The sequence below is a fragment of the Balaenoptera musculus genome, chromosome 3, assembly GCF_009873245.2.
Source record: "Balaenoptera musculus isolate JJ_BM4_2016_0621 chromosome 3, mBalMus1.pri.v3, whole genome shotgun sequence".
NCBI classification, from domain to species: Eukaryota; Metazoa; Chordata; class Mammalia; order Artiodactyla; family Balaenopteridae; genus Balaenoptera; species Balaenoptera musculus.
The window spans coordinates 159,882,709-159,909,707 of record NC_045787.1 but is presented as its reverse complement, the minus strand read 5'-3'; the positions used below and the strand labels follow the sequence as shown (position 1 = coordinate 159,909,707).

General features: G+C 52.0%; 1 protein-coding gene across 13 annotated transcripts in view; it reads right to left on the bottom strand.

Annotated features, from left to right (window-relative positions):
- The window catches only part of EPS15L1 (epidermal growth factor receptor pathway substrate 15 like 1), a 101,236-nt gene that overhangs the window by 12,110 nt on the left and 62,127 nt on the right, over nucleotides 1-26,999 (bottom strand). For 7 of the 13 annotated variants that reach the window (XM_036846894.1, XM_036846895.1, XM_036846890.1 and 4 more), the window contains 7 exons: nucleotides 24,039-24,162; nucleotides 22,706-22,756; nucleotides 21,462-21,598; nucleotides 17,205-17,265; nucleotides 16,116-16,198; nucleotides 9,523-9,655; nucleotides 7,075-7,122 (listed from right to left, as the gene is read on the bottom strand). In XM_036846894.1, coding sequence (XP_036702789.1) covers nucleotides 7,075-7,122; nucleotides 9,523-9,655; nucleotides 16,116-16,198; nucleotides 17,205-17,265; nucleotides 21,462-21,598; nucleotides 22,706-22,756; nucleotides 24,039-24,162 — 637 coding nt within the window. The remainder of the gene's footprint in view (nucleotides 1-7,074; nucleotides 7,123-9,522; nucleotides 9,656-16,115; nucleotides 16,199-17,204; nucleotides 17,266-21,461; nucleotides 21,599-22,705; nucleotides 22,757-24,038; nucleotides 24,163-26,999) is intronic. The other 6 variants (XM_036846897.1, XM_036846893.1, XM_036846903.1 and 3 more) reach the window with 3 other exon arrangements.

Genomic DNA, 26,999 nt, shown 5'->3' with positions numbered 1-26,999 from the left:
CAAACGGTTTTTTCTCGGTCATCTGTTTTTGTGCTCGGGCACAGAGGCTGAATTATCGGACCGGGCACGTGTGAAATCGGTGGCGTCCCCATCGGCCTGACACGATGCTCACGAGCAGAGGCTTTTTACAAAGAAACCCTCGCCCTGACTGCCCTCGGTCCAAACTTCCCACTCTGCACCCCCGTTTATTTTTAGCAGCTGCACTTTTAAAACATTCTGGGGCTAGTTCCTGCTTTTACGTAACCACTTCTGCTAACTCCCTAATTGTTTATTTTTTCCGATTTTCTGAGGTGTTGCTCATCTCAAACGGGACAAAGTAACTCGATCTGCCTCCGTGCCCCCTGAGCAAAGTCGGCTGCCCAGCTTTATGCCTTTCCATGGCTCCGGGTACTGAGAGTAAGGAAAGAGCTTGACTGGGGCGTGTTTCAGTGAAGAGGGCACAGATCACTTTTTTTTTTTTTTAATTTTGGTATAAAGCTAACCAGGATGATACCTGGCCTGTCATTCCTAGACACCTGCCCAGGGACGGGAGCCCCGAGCGTAGGGGAGGCTGTGACTGCAGACAACCAAATGAAGAGCCCCTGGGGGCTGGAAGCTGCTGCCGCGACCCCCAGAGAGACTCTCCGTCACTCAGAGGAGTCTTCATGGCCAGGGGGAGGAACGCAAGGTTGAGGATAGGACAGAATAAGGCTTATTTCAAACCGCAGCAGTTTCAGCAGCTACCCCAGCGGTGCACCGAAACCGCACACAGGACGGCCTTGAGCAAAAACAATATGAACCCGATGGTTTACCACGGTGTGTGCTGTTAAAAAAAACCTCGGTGGCCGGCCCCACCCTGGTAGCAATGTCTTTTATTCTCCTACTTCTGAACTTTCCGAGGCCAGGCCCCCGGCAACCCAGCAGTGGTGAAGCCCGCGCCAACCCTCCCTCCTCGCCTCTCGGGAAGCTCTCTGCCGGGAGGGTCCCTGCAGCGGCGGCGAGTGGAGAGAATGATGGAACACAAATCCCCCTCAACATACAAATGTGAACACTGAAAGAAGACAGGTTCTCTTGCTTGAAATTCTTTACTTAGAAGAAAAGTAAGAGGTTTGGGTGACTTGGGAGGGTCTCAATAAATCGGATGAATGAAAATATCAAAAATAGACATGAGTCTGAGTGTATGTTTTCATCCCAACCAGATACTTGCTGCGTTCTATTTATAAGATTGAGGGCTGCAGTTGGAAAATGCAGTTCTGTAGATGAGACTTAAATACAAAAACAACAAAACACAAAAATAAAAAACAAAGATTTGTGGTCAGGACAGCTGCCCCACCTGAGCTACTACCCTACACAACACAGGACGTTCCCAAACTGCCATTCGTTGCAACACGGGACGTCCACACAACTGTCACTCGTCCTACACTACAGGGGACCCCTACACAACGGTCACTCGTCCTACACTACAGGGGACGCCTACACAACTGTCACTCGTCCTACACTACAGGGGACGCCTACACAACTGTCACTCGTCCTACACTACAGGGGACGCCTACACAACTGTCACTCTTCCTACACTACAGGGGATGCCTACACAACTGTCACTCGTCCTATACTACAGGGGACGGCTACACAACTGTCACTCGTCCTACACTACAGGGGACGCCTACACAACTGTCACTCTTCCTACACTACAGGGGATGCCTACACAACTGTCACTCGTCCTACACTACAGGGGACGGCTACACAACTGTCACTCGTCCTATACTACAGGGGACGCCTACACAACTGTCACTCGTCCTATACTACAGGGGACGCCTACACAACTGTCACTCGTCCTATACTACAGGGGACGCCTACACAACTGTCACTCGTTCTATACTATAGGGGACGCCTACACAACCACCAGGCTTCTGAGAGTCATACTACGCAGGAGAGCTGTGGCTGGGAGGAGGCACTCCTTGTCACCTTGGCTCCTCCCTTCCTGCCCCCTTAAACCCACCAAAAAAGCTTAACTGGGGGGAGAGAGAAAGCAGGCTGTCCGGAGCACAACCTTTCACATCCATAATCACTTGGGAACTTTTTACTGAAGAAGATCGCTTTTCACCAACACACGTGAAAAACACACATCCCCCTATGGCGGGATGGGGCGGGCGAGCGAGGAGAGCTAATTTCTCAGGACGGGCGTGACCCATAGGGCCACCCAAGCGGCTTGCTAGCGAGGAGTCCTGCAGACACCAGCCCCACTCGCTCTGGCTGATGCACACGCGAGGAGAAGGCAAGCCCGGCAGATCAAAGCCGTGCCAAGCAGCACAGCGCCGGCAGATAAAATCTGAGGTCCCCACCATCACAGCCTTGAGATTTTCCACTAAAAATATTTACCGAATTTTAAGAAAAATCTGCTTAATGCATTGAAGGGAACAGGATGAGGTTTGGTTCTGAATTGTTGAGAAAAGCTGAACAAATATTTACTATTATCCACCAGGTGCCCCCTGAACTGATGCGCTTTTCATTCTCTGCGAGGTGCCTGGGGCAGTCAAGGGTGAGGAGCCCACTGGATGTGGGGTCTTCGCACTGTCAGAAGGAAAAGGAGAGAAGAAGAAAAGCAGCCACACTTTTGGGGTCCTCAAAAAACAAATATCCTTTGGACTGAAAAATACAATTTTCAAGGTTTCCACGAAAAGCTCCTAAGACATTCATGAGAAACCTGACAGGGGCTACTTTAGTTCTGCAGCAAAAACGGGGAGGGGGTACATGACATATAAACGAATTTACAAATCACAAATCAGTCTTCGCAACTAAAATAATGCAGACTGGCAGGTCTCACAGCTCTGCTTTTTGAAAAATCATATTTGTTCTTTGATTTGAGCCTGCAACACACTCTGCTGAATCAGCCCTGTGTGCTGGCCTGCCTCGTCCCTCTGAGGGGCCTAGGGTGCCTTGCGGGGGACAAGGGAGATGTTAGCTACAGCCTGGTGGGGAGAGCCCTGGGGCCGCGGTGGCCCAGGCTTTGTTCCTCCCTATAAAGCAGTGCCAATGCTGCCAGAACGCCACCACTGCACGGGCAGAGAGGCGCCGTGCCCACATTTAACAAAATCCCCAGGGTGCCACACGGCGGGTCTGGAAGCCAGTTTGAAGGCACTTGTGCACTGGAGTTGGGGGGCAGAGCCCACCCGGAGCCCCCTCCCGTTGTAGGGGCCGCACGAAAGGAGCCGAGAGAGCCTGCAGTAGATGGGGGACCCGCCCACTCTCACTCCCTTTACAGCCAGTTCCCACCACCCACTCAGATACACATATGTGCTGTTTTTCAATTGACAATGGCGGTGGCGGGGGGTTGACTTAGTGCTCTGAACGTGAGAGATGGAGAGATGAGGGACCACATCCATCCCATCAGAACAGCAAGGGCTGCACAGGGAACATCTTCCTGGGCCCCCTCACCTTGCTGTAGGTGGAACCAAGGGGCTGCGGGAGGCCTGGGGGCAGGTACACGAGGCACCCCCGGCGGCCGGGGGGGATGGCCGGGGTCAAGGTGGCAGCTGCTGTCTGTTCACACGGATGCACAGACATCAGAGAGGGGAGTCCAGGCTCTCTGGGCCTGCACCCCAACACGAGGCCCTGCTATACCCCGCCACCAGAGCCCAGCTGGCTGAGCCCTGACTCCTCTGCTCCAGAACCCCAAGCCTGGGCACTTGCACCCCGCTGAACGACAGGCAACAAGAGCGTCACTCAACTCCCACTCAATCCACCGCTCGATTCCGGGTGCAGGAGGGTGGGCGTGTGCTAAGGTAGGCAAATGCTTCTATTTTCGAACTCTGCCACCTTTGCAGAACAGAAATTCACCCCAAAGAGCAATTCATCTCCAGGCGTTTTACAGGTTAAGAGGCTGAGAGGACAATGACTTTTCTCCCTCTGCCGGGAGCCGGCTCTCGAGCACACGCTGTCAGGGGTCCCGCCCAGCCCTGGCACAGAAGCTGCCGGCGGGCAGGCGGTGGCCCGCGGGAAAGGAAGACTCCGCCAGGCTGGGCGCCTGAGGCTCCCCTGGAGCACCCCAACCCTGGCTGGCTGGCAACTGCCACAATTTTCCAGGCTCCTCGAGCTGGCAGTGAACTGCTTTTGTCCCATTCTAGAACTTCACAGGTACCCACCATATTATCTCTCTGAAATCATCGTGGGAACGGAATTAAAGTAGTTAAGCTCAAGGCTAAGGTGCTAACCGCACGGCTCAACTGGAGAAGCCATTTTAAGAGTGGATCCTGTGCAATAAACAAGCGGACAGAACCCACACGGGCCAAGGAGGACCACCCTGGTTTCACCCCCAGCCTGGCATCTCAGAGCCGAGCACACACCTGGGCTGGCGCCACGGACGAACCCGGGGCGTCCTCCCTGACCGAGTCCTGTGTGGCAGCTCCCGGGATGGTCAAGCGGACCACCGAGCCAGCAGGCTGGCCCAAGAGTGGGCGGCACCCAGAAAACCACCCGAGAGAAAGACCCCGCAGCCAGTCACCCCGTGTGCAGTCAGTCACAGCTGTGGGGGGGGGGGGACTCATGTTCTAGGGGAGAAATGATTATTTATCTATTTACTTTTTGAGAATCACTTGAACCAAATAGGACCCCGGTTAAACGGTATTCCGTTGTCCTGTGTGTGTTGGAAGAATTATGGGAAGGGGAAGAGGGGCAGAAAGACATCACCAGTGTGTGCGCAGTTTTATCCTGAAGGTGAAAAGGTTATTAGCAGTAATAATAATTAAATTGGGGAAAGGTTAAAGGTGACTGGCTGGTTAGCGGTGAAGGCACGCTAGCTGGTGTCACCCAGGCGCTGCAGGAACCGCAACGCGGGGCTGCACTTGCAGGAAGTGGCAAGGGTGGGGCCCGGGGCACAGGATCCCGCTATCTGTCGCCGCAGGCGCGAGGCCCAATCACTGACACCCACACAGCCATTTCCTGCACTTAAAAAAAAAATCTGTTTCTCCCTTTGCAAATCAACAACTTTTACCTAGAAACTCTTTGGCGGTGAGTTCTGACTGATCTCGATCTCCGGTCCGTTGCAGAAAGCACACCGCTGTTTACCTGGGGGAGGTGTGCCAGCGCTAACTCTAACTGACAGGTTTCGGCGGCTGCCAGAATGGTCTGTTTTGCATCTGCCTAGAAGAAACCAATTCTCTCTACCCCAAACAGACACCTGCTGGTCATTTCATACCTTGAGAGACCTTTCTAGAAAAGACCTCCAGGCACAGAGAACTCAGCGCTGACGCCAAAGCTCCGTGCACATGCTGCAGAGGGTGATTCTTGACAGTCCCCAAAGGTCCACTTTCTGGCTTGGGTCAGAGCAGATGGCCAGCCACAGGCTGCGCCAGTCACACGCCTATGACACCAGAACTCTTTCCCAGAGAACCCTGGTGAGGATCCCAGTTGGTGGGATCCCCACCGTGACTGCACAGGCTGATGCTTATATACGTTTGTTTGTCGCATGTCAATTAGTCTTCAATCAAGCTTAAAAACACAAACAAAAAACCAGCTCCCACAGAATGTAAAAACTGCAGCCGCTGGTGCACAAGAGATGGCACCCCAAAAACCAGGAGTAACTCAGACCCAAACGTGCATTTGGTCCCACGAGTGACGACAGCTGAGCTTCGCCAGAGAGGACCCTGGAGACCTCTTTGAAGTTCAACTACCCACGCTCTGACTTTTTTTCAACTGCAAAGATTTCTGCTAAACTGCAATCTCATGGGGGAAAAGGATCCCTTGATAAATCCCTGTACGCATATGTCCACCTCAGGCCCAGCCTCTGTCTTTCCCGGAAAAGGAGCCAGGGAAGGAGGACCCCGAGTCCTGGTCTCTGTACCCTGGGGATGGGTTGGGGGATGCACACCATGCCCATCATGGTAATCACTGTGCAAGGCACTTACCAGAGAGGCCACATGCTAGGCCAGAGTTGGTCCCATGTTCAGGCAGGGAAACTGAGGTTCGGCAAGCTTAAGACACTTGCCCAGAGCCCCTCAGGGAAATGGAAGCGGCTGGAACGTGAAACCATCCTGATCACACAGCCTCTCGGGATTCTAGTGGGACAGGTGGCCCAGATGCTGGAGGGATATGGCATCAGATTCGCCTGTCCTGGCCTCACACATCGGAGCCGACTCTAGGCGCAAAGACCTGGCAGGGTTCTAGAAACCTCTGGGTCCCCTGCAGACAAGCCTCAAGTGGGAATGTGGCCAATCAGATCCATTTCACACGCGGGGCGGCGAGGGTTACAGAAGAGCCCATTCCTTCCTCTTGGTTTTTGGAGTGCAGGTATGAAGCTGTGTGTGTGGTTTGTGAGAAAAATCATTATCACCCAGCAGGCTGGATTGTCCACTCGCCTACCTTCGCGGGATCACAGCTCAACCGCCAGGGCCACACGTCCCCGGGAGCAGGGTACCTGCCTCATCTTCTCCCGGCTCAGCCGCCTGGGACCAACACTCCCCCATGTGTCAGGATGGCCCTTGAGTGTGACCGCCCGGCGTTCCCAGGTGAAGGTGGCCACTGCCACATGCTGGCCACGCGGCCCCTCGAAGCGGGAAAAGGCTGGGTCAGCAAGACGAGCAGAAAAGCACATTCCATCCCCTCCCTTGCAAACTGCTGGACTTTGTTTTCTTACAAAAACAACGACAACAACACTTGGACATCGTCTTGGTTGCTTCTCATCTTTAGCAGCCAAGAAAACAAGAGCCAGGTCTGACGCTTTCATAACAACCGTTCTGAGTGGGACTTCCTCCAACTCTCGTCTGCTGACCTGTCTTGCTAAGAACCGGATAACTGCCAGGCGGCTCCGGTTTAAATGGCCTTGCTCCTTGCGGCCTGGATCGGGGAGGGGAGAGCAGTGCACACAGCTGGGCTCCAATTCCCTCAATCAGGGAAGCAGCGTGGGTGGACACCTTCCTGCGCATCCCTCAAAGAGCCAAATGCCCCCCACCCACCAACATGCACCTGCTGGGTCAGGTGTCCCTCGCGGGTACATCGGCACAGCCAGCAATCTCCAGGTTGTTAGAGGTTAGTATGAAATCGCAGCAGAAACACCACTGGAAGTGCTCCAGTGGCACCCGCCACACAGTGTGTACCTACCACCCAGCAGTGTGTACAACACAGGGATTTCCTGTTCAGCCACTGCTTCTAGGTAAGAGAATCAGATGAGAGACATTTAGGCCTCTACACGGACACATCGTGGGTGCTCACAGATTAAGCACTGCACACAAGCTGACTATTGTCCAGAGCACCCGAACCTCACAGCTTGACTCTCATTACAGCTGTCTATGGGGGTGGGAGGCTGGCAGGGGTGGCCCTGCTACCACCTTGCTGCGTGACCTTGGGCCACACGTGACCTCTCTCACTTCCCTTTCCAGTTCCGGTAAGAGGGCATCATGGTGCCTGCCCTGTCTTTGCGGGTCTTGCTAGAATCTGGCAAGCTAACAGTCATGCACGTGCACCTTGAGGGCTGTGATGTGAAGAGGATATTCGGGGCACCCGGCACCTAGCAGGCTGTGGCACAGCAAGGTTGCGGCAGCCCAAAGCCACGAGCAAAGGCAGCCTGAGACCCCTGAGATACAGGCCCAAACCTCCCCAAACGTGGACAGCACTCTAAAAAGCCCGAGCCCTTAAGTCAGCTCCAAGGAGGTGAGCCGTGCCTCTGGCGGGCTCTGCTTTCTAAGTCCACGGCACACTGAAAACAGAAGCCAAGGCAGGGTGGAGAGGCCCGCAGAGGGAGACACAAGGGGAGGTGACAGCGGAGGGCAAGTTCAAAAGCACCCAGCATTGGTTCAGGGAAGGGGAGGAGGCTGAGATGAAGTGTTTCCAAGAAACCCCAAGAATGAAGCTCTGCGCCTGCCACAGCCAGTGAGGGGAGCAGCTCCCCCACGAGGCCCGACAGATGCGGAGCTGCTGGGCGTATGGGCACTCGTGTGTGTGTACTTTCACGTGTGCAGTGTGCATGCAGGTGCATGCAAGCACTGTGAGAGCGTGTGCACGAGTGCAGAGTGTGACTGCGTGTGCACGTGTGTGCAGGCGTGCTGTGGCTCCCATCTTTCAGGCGGAGTGAGAAGGCCCGATGTCATTCCATCAGGAGACCATCAGGGGTTCCCTAAGGGCCACTGCCTCTCACAGACACGAGGGAGTTCCTTTGTTGCTTCACTTTTCTCCCTCGTTTCACGATAAACGCCTTTGCCGCGGGGCTCACAGAAGGGATCTCTTTATGTGTGTGTTCCCGCTCACAGTTCACAGGAAACCTGTCATAAATCCACCCCGCCTGTTGGCCGTGCTTCCTCTCATGACCCATCCACAAGGAGGCCAAACCGGGCACTGCGGGCCTAGTTCCTGTCCTCCTGAGAGAAAGCCCTGGCCAGCCCAGGTGACAGAAGGGGAGAGGCAGCGTTTTTAAATAGCTTCCCCTCTGTTTGGCTCCAGTGGCAGGTGTAGGAAGACTGGCCAGCCTTGGACTGATGACCCCTTGAAACTAGAGAGCTTGGGGGCCTGCACCGATGACCACAAGGTGCCAAGGCGAGTCCCCGGGGCAGACTGATGGGGAAGGGCGAGCTCAGGCGGGAAGGAGAGCACCGCCCTCCGACAGAAAGGACCGGGGAGAGGAAGGCTGTGGAACAGAAGGCGTGACTGAGGGAGCGTGTGGTTCTCCTGTGGCCACCCAGAAGTCTAAGGACAACACAGGTGACTTTGCTGGGAGATGAGCGCGAACGATGAAGAGGGGACAGGTGAATGGACTGGGAAATTGCAGTGAATCCCTCTGCCGCTTGGAGCAATAGCTTTCTGCTTTTGAGGCTGGAAACCTGGCCTGTCGGCCTAGCGCCATCACGTAAGAGAGGTCCCCTGCATGAGCTGACGGTCCTCAGCATCCTGAGGGGGACATGCCAGGCTCACTCCTGAGAGAAAGCAGCCACACCACCGCAGCCAGGAGAGGTAGAGTCTACAGGAAACCCCTTGCTCGGAGCCATCCGCCTAGATGCTGGGGCCAGAGCGGAGGAGAAGGGAGCCCCGAGCCATCCTGCCTCCTCTCACATCAAACATGGCGAAGGAAGACCCCCACCCCCCCTTCCCAAGTCCTTAACCAGTTTTGAGGCACTGAATTGAGGCGGGGGCCTCAGCCACTGCTGCTGCCATCCCCACCCCTGGGCCCTCCCTGAGCCAACCTGGGAAAGAGCTCGGGTCGGGTGGGGAGGCCGGAGGGGCCACGACTACATGCTGAAGCAGAGGCCATGTGGAAGCTCTTCCGACCGCAAGGAGGGCTCTGAGCTCTTGGCCTTCCAGAGACCACCCCGGAGCCCCACACAGAGCCCGGAGCCAAGGGGCCCAGAGGACGAGGCGAGGGCAGGTGGGGCGGGAAGCATGTCCCAGGCACACAGTGTGTGCAGACCCAGGCGACGGGGCGGAGGGGAGACCCTCCTGCTCTGAGTGCAGGCCCTGCAGCGTCTGCTCTACTCTGGGCTGGTGAAAGGAGGGGCCCTCAGTCCCCCCGCCGTCTGGCGACGGTGGGCGGGTGGCTGTGAGAGAAGAAAGCGTACTGACCGCTGGGCGGTTTAGGCCGCGGAGGAGCAGGTTTCTTCGGAGGCAGAGCGGGAGTGTCCTGTTTACTTTTAAAGGGGTCATCTGAGAATCCTGCCCCTCCAAAGGAGGAGGTGAAAGGGCCAGAAGTTGGGGGCTGTAAGAGAGGACACGAAAGAGAGGCAGAAAGAATCATTAACACGGAGGCAGCGGACGCCCACCGAGCCCTCCGGGCTGCACAGCACGGCCGCCACTCGGACCCGGGGTCTCTCACAAGCCCCCCCCACTTTCCTCCACCCTCAACAGCCGGGGTCCTCTGGCCTGTGAGGACCACAGCGAACACACAGAGCAGGCGAGAGTAGCCCGGTGCCTCGACGGGCTTCTGTCATGGGGTGGGGGCGGGGTGCTCCCTGCCACCCACAGGGGGATATCAGGTCTCTCCTGACCCCAGGGTCCCCTGGGCTTCCTGCTCATACTTCAGAGATGCGCCCAGCCTCTCTCCCTTCGGTCAGTGTCCGGAGCTGGGTCAGAACGGCACCAGGCCCTCTGTGTGCCCGTGGGCTGCCGGACCCAGTGGCTCAGGTCAGAGCCCACCGCAGCCCCGTCAGCACAACCATCGCTGCCTCCATTGGGCTCTTATCACCTCTGGCCTGGACCCTCCACCAGCCTCCTCCTGCTCCCACCCACCTCCACATCTACCATCTCAAACCCAAAAGGGACCACGCCAACCGGCAACAGAGAGATGCCTGGAGAGATGGGTGGGCAGGTGGGTAGATGGGTAGGTACAGCTGTCAGGCAGGCAGGGGGGTAGGTAGATGGGGGGTAGGTAGTAGCACTGAACAGCCCTGAAGCTTGAAGGTAACCTCCAAGCACTCCTCAAGTCACGCAGGGCCTCCCTCACAAGCCCCTCACCACCCTACCCCCCTGCCACTGCCCAGTGCTTTAGCTTCCTCCCTGCAGTTGCCCCAACCCTCTCCTGGCCAGTTCCCCAGTGCCTGGAACCCCCTTGTGCCCCATCCCGAGGTCTCCATACATACAGGGTCCCCAACTGGGGGCTCAGCCCACCCCGTCCGCCTCAAGCCCCTCTTCTTCCTCAGAGACTGGCTAGACCTCACTGCCGCCCCCAGAGCTCTCCCTGACACCCCTTCCCACTAACTGCCTGCTCGGACATCCTGGCGGGAGCTGACGGGACACACGTCATCACGCCACAGCGACGGGTACTCAGGCCCCTCCCACCTAACTGGGGCAAGCTGCCTGAAGGGCAATTGCCAGTGGCAGGGCGCACACCTGCCAACTGCCCGCAGCGGGCAGGGACTTGTCTACCTGTGCACCCTCACCTGGAGCACGAGCCCAGCACCGGGCACAACAAACCTCCACTGACGGATGGATAAGCACAGCCAGCCAGAGCTGCACCCCAAAGGGGAGAGACTGCTTTCTACAGAGGTGGGAGACCACTGAAACAGAAGAGAACTAGGAAAAAGTAGAGCAAGGAGATTCATAGTTGCTAGACACTAAAGGAGTTGGTGGACACGGGAGCGAAAATGCTGATAAGGTCCTCAAAAAGCAAAGGAAAGGAGACGCGCAGTGGGACGGGGGGGGGCCACACGCAGCAGGGGTGGGGGGGGTGCGTGAGGAGGGGCACTTGCAATGCCCTCCCCAGTGGGGCAGGTCAAGGGACAGAAAACAAAGCAGGAACACAAGAGTGCACTCGTGGGACCTTCTTAGGTAACCTGGTTCCGACACATCGCTGGAGAAGTGGGGAGAGGGGCCGACGCCAGTCACGGGGACGCGGCTCCCCCTCTTCCGGATCCGGTCACGGGGATGGGGATGCGGCCGCCCCTGCCCCTGGTACCTAGATACTAGCCTCAGGTGGGAGAGAGCCGGCCAGCCCACAGGGAGGAGGAGGGGGCCCGGACTGGCTGCTGCCCACTCAGCCAAGCCCACTGGGCACCCTGGTTCCTCCCCACAAGCCTCTGGGGCCGCCAGGGTAGGAGACGCTCACTCGCCAGGGTAGGAGACGCTCGCTGATCTTCTCACCACATCTTCCCAACGGCCTTGGGACAAGTCCTACTGTCACCACTTCTGTCTTATACGCAGGGAAACTGAGGCACGGGGAGGAGATGCAGCCTGCTAGCCACACAGCACCTCAGCGGGGGAGTCAGGGCGGGAACCCCCGCCGTCCACCTCCTGGGCCAGGGCTCTCAGGCCCTGCCCTCGGCTGCTGGCAGCCCGCCGCCCGCCCCCACGGGAGGTCTGGGGACTGCCCTCATGCCCATGAGGGAGACATGCGCAGATGCAGGCAAGAGGCAGAGCAGGGCAGAATGCCCTGGGGAGGATGGGGTCTAATGGGAAAGACTCACTTCCCTGCCAAGACCACCCGGGCCCGCCGGGAAGCTCTGAGCCAGAAGGGCTGCAGCGGAGCAAGGGGGTCCCTCCCTCCACTGCTGCCGCCCCCCTTTCCCAGGCTCTGTGACGCTTGTCCTTGTCGGTACAAAAGTCTGGGAGTCCCTGCAAAAGCTGCTGCTCGAGTTTCCAGAACGTCTGCTGCAGAGCACAGTGGTTGGGGTGGGATCTGGAGGCCCTGCTACCGGCTCCGTGCCTCTGTTTCCTCGTCTATGAAACGACAATAATGACAGGCCCCAGCTCGCAGGGCTGCGGCAGGAAAACGAAAGGTAACGCATAAATTGCTCCAGCTGGCGCCTGGACCGCATCAGCACAAAGATAGCACGATTATCATCACGCCAAGGATGTGGATGTGACTAGAACTCTCTTGGATGCCCGCAAGAATCTGCAAACGCGCCATCGGCCACCGATGCTTTATTTCTGCTGCTTCCCATCATCCACAGAGCCTTTCCCAGACGGAGAGAGCAGGAGAGCTAAGGTGCCGTGTCGACCGGCAGCTTAGCTCTAAAGTAAGTGGGTTAGGGTCTGCTGGTTGGGAAAGAAGATGCAGTGGGGGCTAAGGAGATGGAGAGCAAGGGAATGCTGGTGCCTCTGCTTCTGCCGTTCCCAGGACACAGCCTGGATCTAGGACTCTTGCTACCCTCGCCACAACCTGAGACGGGCAGGAGGGAATCAAAACCAACCTCTTGGCAGGGTGGAGGCGTGACCAGCCCCCCGAGGCCCCTGCGTGGGCCCCAGTTCTTGTCTTGGGTGCTGTGAAGGCGTTAGCTCTGGGGAAGGGGTGTAGAGGGACACCCAGGGCTCTCTCCACGTGACGCCCCCGAAGAGTTGTGGGGTGCGTGGGGCCCTCGTCCACCCAGCCCGTGCAACCCCCAGCCTGGAGCGCAAGCTGCAGTGAGCCTCCCGGCTGTCTGGGGACTCCACGGGCCAAGCCGACTCTCCGCCCCCTCGTCTGTCTAAAACCCACGGAGCCAGTGGGCCCGCTCCAAGGCAAAAGGGTTCCAACTGTAAGCGCCTGGTTCGCCCACAGCAGGGAATTATATCACTTCTGACACCAAAAAGCCTGCGTCATTTCCGAATCCTAATTTTCATGACTTGAAGTTTCCCAAGAAGCTTCCTTTGGGACCTGACTGGTTCCTACTCAGGCTGTGGCTTCAGGGAAAGTTGCTATTTTTAGAAGGGTTTCAGTAAAGCCGGTAGGGGCTCTCTCTGGCTGGGCTAGAGTGAAGTGTGCTCCAAAAAAAAAAAAAGAAAGAAAAAGAAAAAAGGACAAACAGAAAAGCTACTATATCAGAAGCAGCTCTAAGAGATTCACAGTTTAAAGAACTGATTTAAAGCAAACGACTCTCAACTTAAAAAAAAAAAAAAGCCCTAAATAGGAATGCACGCTTGAAAAACAACTGAAAATGGGCTGACAATGGGCAGTCAAGTATTTCATAGGCGGTTTTTTTTTTAGGGTGGGAGGAGTGAAATAATTAAGTTAGAGTCTTGTTTTTATTCTCAGATGCTCTCTGAAATCTATTTTGGGGAATGTGTTCTTAAAGCAAGGTAATACTGTCTAGAAAAATCTTCTCGGGTGTTGAGGGACCTCAACGAAGGGTGCAAGCCCAGAGAACCTCCCAAAGGAACCTACTGGAGTCAGACTGCTGGCTGGCACCCTCCTCTAGCACTGCCAGGCAGAGGGAGGACACTCTCATTTAGGGTGAAGTTAAGAAAGGGAGCCAGCATGCATCACCAGCGTGCATTGCCTCCCCACCCCACTCAGGTGGAGAAAAGATAGCGATGTCAAAACACACACACACACACACACACACACAAACCAAGAAGTCAAAAAAAAAAAAACACCTTCTTGCCACTTTACTTTCATTTCCTTCAGCATTTTATTTATATACACAATGTTGTTCTTGAAAAACAGAACGGGAACCAAAAGGGAAAAACAGAGACCTATGAGGTTAGGGCCCTGTATTCAGTTGGGCAAGTGGCATGAGATCAGGAGCTGATGGAACCGTGGAAACAAAACAATGGAGTACTGGAGACAAACTTTCCACGGCCCCATCCAGCTCCGTCCCGCCCAGCGCCACGAACAGGAAGGGGCACTGGCCCTGAAGTCACAAGTGCACGTGTGTGCAGCCTGATCTGGGACACGAGAACAAGGAGAGGGAAAGCGGAATTAGAAAAGGGAAAACGCAACTTTAGGTTAGAACGGGCAGAAGGAGGGAAGGGCCAGGTTCTGAACTGCCCAGCTCTGGGGTGTCTCTGCAGCTACAGGAAACGCAGGCACTGCCTGGAGGAGGGAGACGCGGCCGTACCGGCCATCCGGGGCCCCGCCAGGCTGGCCACCCCACACACAGCCTCAACTCAGGTGCTTCTTGAAACAGAGGGCCCCGTTCATGCCCTTGTCCTTGTCCCAGCTCGGGGGCACTGCTAGCTCTTACTCCCTCCCCAGCCTCGCGCAGGGAGAGGGCCCACTTGTGCCAGCTTGAGAATAAGGTGCGAACCCCTTCCCTGGAGATTGCCGCCCCCATGTGGCAGAAGTTTTCTCATTTCAGGGGATGGTTTCCCACCCGCTAAGCACGGACAGAAGACAAGGACACACAGCTCCACTCAAGGAGTGTGTGTAACAGCCACGCAGTGATGGGCAAACATGAGGGCAAATCTCAGGCCCTGGTCCCTTCTGGCTGATCCCAGAGGGTGCCCTGACCGTCAGCGTCACAGTTCCCATACGAGCGACGGAGGCTCATTCCCTCCAGGCACTGGAAGGAGAGAGGCCGAAACCCCAGCACCTCTGGGCTCCCTTCCGCGGCGGCCAATGGGCAAACAGATGCTCTGCCTCTGGCCAGAAGCTACATTTGCTACCTCAACAGTTTATACTAGCGCGTTTCTTTGAAAACCTAAACAAAATCCCAAATGTTTCTTGGAAGCCACGCACCACAATCACACATTGCTAACCACGAGCACTCAGCGCCCAGACAGTCGTGCGCCCCTCGGGCTGAGTGAATGTGGAGGAAGCACGCAGGATGCCCTGAGGAGCTGGCATGCGGGGCGAGCGGTGCCGGGGGCCCAGGACTCCCCGCCGTGGGTGCCCATCCCACACACTCCGGGGGCTCCCTCCCCACCCCAGCCCCACCAGCGAGGAGACAGGAACCGTATCTGCATGTGGCCGCCCCGCAGTGCTCACGGCACCTGGGCTGGAGCAGGCGGCTGGGAAAGACCGGTGGGACTAAACAAAGAATGCAGGGCTTTATGGCTCCACAGCCACAGGCCGTGCTGCACGCAGCTCTTTATCTGTGAGGGATCCCACCATCACCCACCGAGGCCAAGACGCGCACACCTAACGCTGCTTCCCTTAATTCTTGGCAAAGAAACACGGGCTCACAGTCAAAACCAAGGGACGCTAAAGGTTAGAACAAAGAACAGCAGACCTACTCGCCTAGGCCAACATTTTCGACTTCTGAGCAGTTTCTTCTGGAATTTACCTCTCAGTCGTGGGCTTCTACTCTTATTTCTTGATCTGTCCATTTTGGACATATCTATTGACTGACTTCCTGCTACGTTAAGCGCCACCCTCCAAGCCCCTCTCGAAAGAGCTCTAACACCACCTGTGGGACTATATCCACAGTCAGTTGATGTAACTATGGCCGCGTAGACACTATCCAGTCCAACCAGGAGTCACTATCGTCCTTCCCGAACGGCTCACTTTTCACCTGCATATTTATTCACCGAGCCTAGCCCTCGATTTCCACATCCTTCTCGGGTTCTGTCCATGGGCAGCTCCAGGCACACCTCCTGCCTTCTGGCCCATGGCCCACAGTCCCAGCCTCAGCGGGCTGCACGCCAGGCCTGGCCCTCAGGGCCCAAGACCTTCTCAACTTTGTTCAGCCACAGAGACGTCTTTATCACCTGAGGTCTGACTGCCATCAGACACCAGTGGGAGTAGCGGGGAGCCCGCAGCCCTTATGCCTCGGGGAGGGACTCAGGGCTCTGGCAGTTTCGCTTGGAGGAAGGGAAGTGGGTCCAGCCACAGCCATGGGCACTTTCTAGACCCCATCTGCTGACTCACGACCTCACATGAGGATACATTTCAGAGTTCGACACGTGCCAAAGAAATACATACGTGGCATTAAACAGTTACACCTGGTAGCCCACGACAAGACCACGACAAGAGGCACAAGGACACTGGCAGAGGCACAGGGGCTCCATGGGAAGGGCTTTACCTTGGACATCTGGCTGAAGTCGGCAAAGCCCTCAGCACTATTGAAGGACCCACTTCCGAAGGGGTCTAAGGTTCCAAAGGGACCTGCAAGCAGCACCAGCAGAGGAAGAGTTACAGGGCATTCACAGAACACGCCTCCTGGGAGCAGGGGGAAGTGTCACCTCTCGGTTCTCAAAGGCCCCCAAAGCAGGAGATCCATGGAGGTCACGTTTGTTTGATGGGGTGGTGAATCGGGTGCAAGTCCTCAACAAGGCCCCCTGCCCCCGCCCACTCTGGCTCATGGTTGGTGCAGCTTAGCCAGATGGTCTGCGGCCATGAGAGCCGGCGCAGGGAGAGCCAGAGGGACTCTGCCCTGTGGCTGTGCTGCAAGCCAGCACTGTTCGCCGTCACCAAAGGAGTGACAAGCACCCTGTGGAAGGAGAGCCTGCCGTCTGTCCTGCTGGATCAGGAGGGGAGAGTGAGAGGGAGGCGACCAGCCACCCACATGATTTATGTGGGGAGGTCATCTGCAGGTAGAGATTTTTGCTGAGCTTTCTCCTTTGGTGGGTGGTGCGATTTATCCAGAATAACCCACAAGCTCACCTACGAAATCAAACTCTGTAACTGACAAGCACAAGATGTTAGGCAAGGCGGCAGTACCAAGTGGAACCTGTTTCCAAAAGCAAGGGGGAGTCCACAAACGCTCCCCTCCCTTGAAGGCACACCTAAGAGCTTTATGCTGTGAGGGGAGGTTCCCTCAAATCCAGTGCCCACAGCACAAGCCTCAGTAGAACTTTGGATTCCTTTACGAAAAAAAATCCAAAGGTCAGAACCAAAGATTCATAAGGAGGATCGAGCAAAGAGCAACTAATACATTGGCGTTATTACTAAATTAATCCCTACCGCCAAGCTTGCTTTCCAGTACGATGCCAGCTCTTGCTCAGGAAGATGAGCAGCCAGAGGGGAATGGCTTTGGCTGCACTGCCTCAGGCGAGGATCTGGGTGCCGCTTACTAATGACATAAACACTGAGGACACACCAGATTCAGAAATGGGTGGGCCATTCCACTGCCCGAGGAAGAGTGAGAAGGAAAATAAGCCATCAGTCTCACCTGATCCTTTCGAGGAGACGCTGGAGGATGAAAAAGGATCACTGGATTCAAAGGGGTCGAGCTGAGTGAAAGGAGAGAGGAGAGAGTGAAAAGCAGTTCCTTTGTTCATCATCCATTCATTCAACCACAAACTTTCTTGACATCTATATGCACCATATCTGCTGCCCAGCCTAGGGGAGGATAAAATGATTTAAACTAAATCCTGGCAGAGTTAAATCCCAACAGACCAACCCCTCCTGCAGATAACACCTATAAACACCCTGAACTGGGGAAAAAAAAAAAAAAGCCATCACCTGAAGACCCAGGAAGTGAACCAAAGCAGGAAGACTTTGGAAAAGAATTGAAACTTGGCAGAAAAAGCAGTACAAGATTGAGTTTTCCATTTTGTTTTTTTTTTCTGTGGTTGTTTTTATCTTGGCCGTGCTGCTCGGCTTGCGGGATCTCAGTTCCCCGACTGGGGATTGAACCCGGGTCACGGCAGTGAAAGCACCAAGTCCTAACCACTAGACCACTAGACCAGGAAACTCCCGAGCTTTCCCTTTTGACAGCTACAGTCTGAGAGTATTGGGAGGCTATGACTCCAATAGAAAACTCACTGTCTTTCTGGACTGAAGCTCAGAGGAGGGAGCCCCAGGACAACCACAGCCATGAGAAAGAGATGCGGGATCTAGAAAGGAGAGGCAGAGAATGGGAGCCCCAAATTCCATGACAAGCTCTGTCCACGTCTCAGGCTCACCCCTACACTGTGTGTGGGTGGGCAGACTCAGAGCAGCCTACAGCTAAGGCCACAGGAATGAAACCACAGGTAAGAGAGGGAGAGTTTGCAATGTGAGTCTCACCAAGTTAGTTGCCTGCTGAAATAAAACCATCCACACTCTTTGGAAGAATGCAACAGAATCCAGTCTCCACAACAGAGCACTCACAATGCATAGAATATATTTTTAAGTTATTCAACATACAGAGAGAACCTGAAAAATGCGGTTCTCAAGGAAAAAGACAATCAGTGGAGTCAATCTCAAGATGACCCAGATTTTGGAATTCTCAGATGAGGATGACTTTAAAGTAGCAATAACTGTGCTTAATGAGATAAAGGAAAAAACACTTAAGATGAATAAAAAGACAGGAGATCTTAGTAGAGAAATGGAAACTATAAAGAAGAAACATGGACATTCTCAAACAATGTAAAGTACAATATCTAAAATAAAGACTTCACTAGGTTAGCTAACCAACAAATGACAGAAAAATGTAAGTGAAGTTGAAGATAAATCAGTAGAAATTACCCAATCTGAAGAAAAAGGAGAAAAAAAGAATGAAAAGAAACAGAGCCTCAGGGGCATGTAAAGATGATAGCAAAAGGTCTAACATCTATGTAACTCGAATCCCACAAAGAGAAGAGATAGAGAATAGAAAAAAAATTTTTTTCAAAGAAGTAATGGCAGAAAACTTACCAAATTTGGTGAAAGACATAATTTATAGATGTAAGAACTTCAGCAAATGCCCAGCAGCATAAATACAAAGAAAAACATATCTACACCCTACACAAACCACTGAAAAGCAAACGTAAAGAGAGGCTCTTTAAGGCAGCCAGAGAAAAGAACATAACTATTTTTTCCTCTTTAGAATTCATACAGTGGATTAAAGCAAAAATTAAAACACTGTCTTATGGAGTTTAATATATTTAGATGTATTACATTCATAGGACAACTGTAACAGAGACGCTGCTGTTTGGGGGAGGGTGGATAAATGGACCTATATGATTACAAGTTTTCTACATTTTACATTAAGTTACATAATATTAATTCCAAGCAGCCCATGGTAAGTTAAGAGTGTATATGGTAATCCTTAAAGCAACCTCTAAGAAATAATGAAAAAAGGGTATGGTTAAAAAAGGCCAACAGATACCAGAAAATGGAATTCTAGAAAACATTCAAATAATCCAAAAGAAGACAGAAGAAGGGGAAAAGAGGAATAAAATACAGAGGATAAAAGAAAGGAAATAATAAAATAGTAGACTTAAATCCAACCATATCAATAATTGCATTAAATGTTAACAGACTAGACACTCCATTTAGAAGGCAGAGATTTCCGGACTGGATAGAAAATAAGGCCCAACTACATGCTCGACACAAAAGACATCCTTCAACTCCCAGACAGGTTGAAAGTAAATGGATGAAAAAAGATATATCATGCAAAGACTACGCATAAGGAGAATGAGGTGGCTATTTTAATATGTGATAAAAATAGATTAAGACAAAGCACCAGAGGAAAAAAGGAACCCTTTATAATGAAAAAAAGGTCACTGCATCAGGATGACACAACAATCATGAATGTGTAGGCACCTGACAGAGCTTCAAAACACATGAAGATAAACTTGACAGAATTAAGGAGGATATGGACAATTCTGCAATCATAGGAGAAGATTTTAACACCCCTCTCTCAGCAACTGGTAGAGCTTACAAACAAACAAAAACCATAAAAACAGATGACCAGTCCAGTAACAAACCGTAATGGAAAAAGAATATATACATGTATACTGAATCAATCTGCTGTACATTAGAAACTAACACAGTATTGTAAATCAACTATACCTTACATTTAAAAAAAAGGAAAAAAGGGGAACTCCCTGGCAGTTTAGTGGTTAGGACTGGGCACTTTCACTGCCGCGGCCTGGGTTCAATCCCTGATCGGGGCACTAAGATCCCTCAAGCCACATGGCGTGGCCAAAGGGAAGAAAAAATAGACAATCAGAACAACCACCTTGACCTAACTGGCATTTACAGAACGTTACACCCAACAACGGCAAATAGACATTCTTCTCAAGTGTACAAAGTATGTTCACCAACAAAGACCATAAAACAAGTCTCAATAAATCTAAAAGGACCAAAAACATACAAAATATGTCCTCTAATAACAGTAGATTTAATTAGAAATCAGTATTATAAAATACCTAGGGGGAAAAAAAAGTATCTCAAAATGAAACAATATACTTTAAATAATCCAGGTTCAACAGAGCATTCACAAGGAAAACTGGAAAATATCTCAAAATGAATGACAATGAAGATACAACATATCAAAATGTATGGAATGCAGCTAAAGCAGCACCTCAAAAGAAATGCATAGCTTTAAACACTCATATTAGAAAAGAAGATCCAAGATCAATGACCTAAGGTTGTATCTTAGGAAGTTAGAAACAGAAGAGCAAAGTGGGAGGGAGGAAATAATGAAGAGCAGAAATCAGTGAAATAGGAAACAAACAGGAGAGAAAATTAACACAGCCAAAACCTGACTCGTGGAAAAGATCGACAAAATTGATAAACGTAGAGAACACAGACCACCAACACCAGCAATGAAAGGGGGGGATCCCATGACAGGTCTCGCAGATAGAAATGTTACAGGTTAATCCCTGCCTTCAAGGAGCTCTGGCGCCAGTGATACATACCAGTAGGTCCATGGAGAAGTGAAAAACTAGGGAATGGGTAAGGTGGGGACAGAGGTGCAGCCTAGAACGTGAAGGAAGGCTATACATTGCCCTCACTTAGACACAAAAATTCTCTATTCAATCACAAAGTCAATTTTTGCTTTTTAAATCCTCATTTACACCAATGTAAACCAGTCTGTTGAGTCTAACGTGCAAAACGTACGGTTTACCACTTGCTGGGGGGCGGGGGAGCACACTAGGTGCAGCCAGGCTGTGGGTCTGGACTTCCTCCTGCCATGGCGGGGACCCACTGAGGCTGGCTGATGCCAATGTCACCATCAGCGCTTTGCACTAGGAAGATGGCAGGAGCAGTCACATGGAAACCTGCGGGAGTGTGTGGTGCTCTATTTTGTCTTTGTTGGGAGGTGGAGTGGCACTGCGGGCAGACGATAGAGCAGAGAACCCAGCAGGTGGGCCTGAGCTGAAGTAAAGGGGCACAGAAAGGGACAGAGGAATGACAGCTGTTCAGGACACAGCCCGCCCTGACTTGGGCTCACTGGACTGCTGGATGTGACACCTCGCTTCGTGGGACAAGCCTCTGTAGGGATCGGCAGTAACGGTCACCTTGCTATGCAGTAACGAGGCTTGGCCTTCGAGCCAGCCCCTGGGGAATCACCTGGCCTTGCACAGCCCTCATTCATCAGGCTTAGCACTCACAGCCTGAGTGATGGAGGCCCTGACTCGGTCCACGGAGGGTGGGGGATGGGAAGGGCTGCCTTCACACACACAGAGCATGCACACGGGCAGCACCAGAAGGCAGCCTTTCCGGGGTCACTCACCTTTGAAGGTAAGGAAGGGTTTTTCGTGAATGGGTCTGAGGTAAATGGGTCGTTCTTTGTCTGTTTCTTAAAGAAGTCGTCGGGGGCAGAGCCATGGAATGGGTCGCTTTCTTTGAAAGGATCCCCTCCGAATGGATCTAGGTGTTTTGGAAAGAAGAAAAAAAATGCCCCATGAATAAACATTATGCCTAGTGAAAGAACCCAAATATAAAAGAACACACAACTGACTGACACTATTTACGTGAAAGTCTAGAAAAGGTAAAAACCATAGTGGCAGAAAGCAGGTCAGTGGTTGCCAGAGACCTGAGGGGGTAGGGGGTGGGGGAGACCAGGGAACCTTTTGGGATAATGGCAACGTTCTCTCTCACACAACTATACACATATGTCAAAAGTTGTCCAGTTCTGCACTTAAAATGGGTGAGTTCTGTTGTGTGTTAATTATACCTCTCAATAACATTTGATTTAAAAATAATATGAACAAACAAATAATAGGAGTAAATCCATAAGGACAGAAAGCAGGGGCTGGAGAGTGGGACTAGGGAGACTGCTCATGGGGACAGGGCCTCCTTTTGGGGTGATGGAAATGTTCTGGAGCTACACAGAGGTGGGGGCTGCATAACACAGTGAATGAACTAAACGCCACCGAAATGTGGTTAATCTGTGTTAGGTGAATTTGTTAATTTTGTGTTATGTGAATTTCACCTCAATAGAAAAAATGAATACAAGGGAAAAAATTAGATAAATAGGCAGCATGATCCCAACACCACGCCCAGGGTGTGTTCATTCTCCTCGAATGTGGGGTGTGGGCCTGGTGACTAGAGGAGGGGCAAGCCACCCTCACCAGCAGGGAACAAGATGCTAGGCTTCTATGCAATGCGATGCTGTCCTTCCCAGTCCACTCCCTGGTATGTGTGGGCAGAAGTGCCACCGCATGTGGGTACCAACGGGACACCCTGATGCCGCCACAGGTGGCACAAGCAGGCACAAGTGTCCAAACAGTGGCCTAGCTATCAGGGGCTTCTTTTCTAGTTCTAGTTCTCATCATGCTGTGCGACTGGCAAGAACGGCAGCAGACTGTGAAAGGGAGGGACAATGGAGGTTCCTTCAGAAACTGACCTGGCAAAGGAGGCTGCAAGGTGTTTCCCCATTTCCCTCAACCTGAACTAGGAATGGGAATATTCTGAGAGCCAGTCCACAAAATGTTTCTCTTAACAAAGGCTTTTTTTTTTTTTTTTTTTTTTTACCTGTTGAAGCCGTCTGTTGTTCGGCAAAGGGGTCGCTCTGGAACGGGTCACCTGGATTTAGAGGAGAGAGGACCGTTCAGGTCTGTGGTAGAAATGACCTTGGCAGAGCAAAGTGGGGAAGCAGGGGCAGCCGCTGACTCAGGCAGTTCGTCATGGCGAGGACAACTAAGATAAAACGAGGGGCTTCCCTGGTGGCGCAGTGGTTGAGAATCTGCCTGCTAATGCAGGGGACACGGGTTCGAGCCCTGGTCTGGGAGGATCCCACATGCCGCGGAGCAACTGGGCCCGTGAGCCACAACTACTGAGCCTGCGCGTCTGGAGCCTGTGCCCCGCAACGGGAGGGGCCGCGATAGTGAGAGGCCCGCGCACCGCGATGAAGAGCGGTCCCCGCACCGCGATGAAGAGTGGCCCCCACTTGCCTCAACTAGAGAAAGCCCTCGCATGAACCGAAGACCCAACATAGCCAAAAATAAAATAAAATAAATAAATAAAGTAGCTATAAAAAAAAAAAGAAAAGTGCTTTAAAAAAAAAAAAAAAAAAAAAAAAGATAAAACGAAAGGTATCGCTGGCTGCTCAACACGGGCCTAAGTCAAGGAAAATGCAGGGCAAGCCTGCATTCACTGTCTCTTTCTACACAGCGCTTTACTCTCCCGTCTCACCCCCGCCCCTCCCCGTCACTTCCCAGGGCTCCAAGAACCTGGGACCCCGAGCTGCCCCCTCCTCAGCCGCATGGTACATCTGAGCTGCGGGAGCTGCCTGACTCATCTCTCAGAACTAAGGTGCTTCCACTCCAAATCTGAAACTGGAAAGGCACTCCCTCTGCCCTCTCCCTGCCCTGGCATTTTTCTCAGAAAAGTACAGATAGCCTTCTTGGAAATACTGTTTTGCTCTGCAAAAAATGAAGAAACTTGGGAAATCTTGTTTCTAGAATTCTTCTTAGTTATTCTTGACTCGTGTGTGGATCTGGATGAACTCCCCACGTTAAGACCTTAGATATGTTTACGTGGGGATCTGCTGTTTACTAGGTGATTCCATAATCACTACCACATCTGATTATCTTATCAATCCTGAGAGGTGGATGGGAAGGGAAGCATGCAGAGTCTCGGGGCCAAGCAAGCCGCCCTTGAACGTGGATGTCTCTTGGTGAGCCTGGAGCTCTTCCCACCCCCTCCCCTCAACACCATAGCTCTTTAGATAACCAGGTGAGGTGAAAAACTCAAGAGGCCCATTAGGTTCAAAGAATTTCTTTCCTCCTAACTGTTCTAGTCACTGGACAACCCTAGGGGGCACAAAACAGCCTTTCAATGATAAAGTGGGTGTCAAATGAGATACCTTTGAAGGGATCGGCTCCTTTAAATGGGTCAGATTTGAAGGGGTCTTCTGCCTGAAAAGGATCCGGATGCAATTCTTGGGCGTTGTTGCTAAATAACAAGGCTTTATTTTTGAAAGGATCGTCCTATAATTTTGTGAAGAAACAGGACAGGTATTTAATTATTTCAGACTTAAAGCAAAGTACAGAATTCTATACTTAACTGGTATATTTTCCCTCTAAGTGATGTGACCCTAAAGAGAGTAATTTTTTTTTTAAACCAAAGAAGATGGACTATAGTTAATGATACCATGTCGACAATGGTTCATTAGTTATGATAAATGTACCGTACAAGATGTTAATAATAGGAGAAGCTGGGTGTGGGGTACGTGGGAACTTTCTGTACCATCTCTGTAACTTTTCTATAAGTCTTCTAAAATTAAAAAGTTTATTTGAAAATCATTGAGTGGCAGCAACCCAAGCGCCCACTGATGGATGAATGAATAAGCGAAATGTGGGATGTACATACAATGGAATATTATTCAGCCTTAAAAAGGGAATTCTGACACATGCAACACAGATGAACCCTGAACACATTATGCTAGGTGAAAGAAGCCAGTCACAAGAAGACAAATATTGTGTAATTCTACTTATAGGAAGTCCCCAGAGACATCAAATTCATAGACAGAAAGCAGAATAGTGGGTGCCAGGGACGGGGGGAGGGAGGATGGGGAGATGGTGTTTAATGGGTATGAAAACGTTCTGGAGCTTAGTAGTACCATGTGAATATACTTAACACCACTGAACTGTATGGTGAAAAATGGTTAAGACGGTAAATTCTACGTTATGTGTCTTTTACCACAATTAAATTAAAATTAAAAAAAAAGAAAACCGAGTCAGAAAAAAAGTCATGTTTTCGGAAATGTCAGAAAGAAAATGTAACGAGCCACCAACAACTGCAGCCAGAGGGGCCTTGTTCAAAGGTATGCCTCCCTCAAACACCTTCTCAGAGTGTGTTACCTATGTGGGCATTTTAAAAAATGCCGTTTCCACACCAAGAAGCATGCTGGCTATTTACATCCTGAGAGGAAATGAGTGCTTATGCAGTTAGAACTACTAGAGCATACGCCACACTTTGCATTTTTTTAAAAAAGTGCTTATTTCTAGAAACAAACAAGAATATTTAAATCAGAAGGGAAAAAAACTTGCTTTTGAAGAGCAAGGTTTTATAGTGGAAAATGACCTGAAAGGGCTGGGGAGAGGCTTCACAGTACACGTAGGGACGGTGTACTTGGTTTAGAAATACTGAGATATTTTGGTTAATGAAGACACACCCTCAGTGAAAACATGAAGGTTTCACTATGATATTAAGAAGCACAACATCCTCACTGAATCTGGCAAATGTGTCAGCATCCTCGGGGCTGGCAAACTCAGCCATTACTCCAACTGACCAAAACCAAATGACTGAAGAGCTGGGCTTCCGTGAAAATACAGGGCAATGACGTCAAAGGTGCCAAAGGAAGATTCCTGACGAGGCTCCTACCACCCTGGGCCAGTTGACTTCAGGGAGCAGGACAGATCTCAGAGGTACCAGGCTAACAGGAAGCCCAAGGCTTCGGAAGGACTGACCAACACCCCTGCCCTCTGATGAATACGGAACGATTTTCCTTACCTGAGAAAGATTATCTGCAGCCTCCAACCACAGGGTTTCCCAAGGTGGGGAAAATAAGCCAGTTCTTAGGCAAGTAAGTACCGATGTCTGCAAGCACCGTGTCTGGCAGCAGGGCAAGGACTCAGTAAGGACGTCGTACTGCTAACTACTGTGGCATGCCCGCGTCAGCAAGCACCCAGTGGGGTTCTGAGACACAGATCAACGTGACGGACAAGTCCTAATCTAAGGAAGCCAGGAGGCTGGTGTGGAAAATAAACCTCTCGCACTGCAGCCCGGGGGAAGGAACGTATCTGTTCCAGAAGAACAGAGAGAGATGATGTATGAGGTGGATAAAGTAGTGAGTTAAGAATGACGACTTGGCCTTGGAGTGGAAGCTTCTATTTAGTTTTTCATTAGCACTGATGTACAAATTGGTTGTGTTGTTTTGTTTTTGCTTTTATAATGTTTTCAACTGCCACTTGGAAGACTGACAAATAACAGTGGACAATGGCAGAGAAGAGACTGATCCTGGGGGGTCTGGCCTGCAATCCCCTGAGCGGAAAGTCAAGTCTGCAAGCTCTCTCTCAGGAGCAACTGTCTGCCTGAGGCAGCAACCGCTCCCTCCCCTTCAGAGGAGAAGCCTAAGAAGACCCCGGCAGGATTCATGTGGTTAGGGTAACCACAGGTGGTTTGGATTCCATTTCACAGATCCAGAGCAGAAAACTACATTTCCCCTGGTGCAGCGAGGCCGTAAACTCCACCATCCACTGACCTCCTGCCAATGAGCACGGAGCCACCTGCCCACTTGGGAGATCCAAGTGCAGCAGCCAAGCACGGGGTGAACGGTCCCCCCTGTGGCAGAGGAAGCAGAGGGAGAACACCTCGAACAATGAGTTCTGCTCTTAATTACTGCACTTCTCGGGAAACAGACACGACAACTCTGAAAGGGCATCTAGGTGACATTCTGTGACATTCCTTCCCTTTAGATGGGGGCAAGGCAGTGGTGCGCTGGTGAACCAGCGCTCTGGGGGAGAAAAAAAAAAAAAGCCCTGATTGTTAGCCTCTGCCAATTCCCATGGTGTAGCTACTCCCACCATGGTTGACATCCAGTTACCAAAGGCTGAGTAACAGCTTACAAAATTCCTATTTAATAATCGGCTCTGGAGAGTCAATAAAACTGGCTCCAGAACTCCAGGGGCTGGATGTGACAGACAAGCCCATCTTTCATGATGAGTTCTCGGCGAGACTAAAGTCTGGGATGATTTATTACCTTCTCTCTAGCAGACCGGTTGGCTGAGTGCTGACTCCAAGGACAAGAGGCTAGTATTCTCAT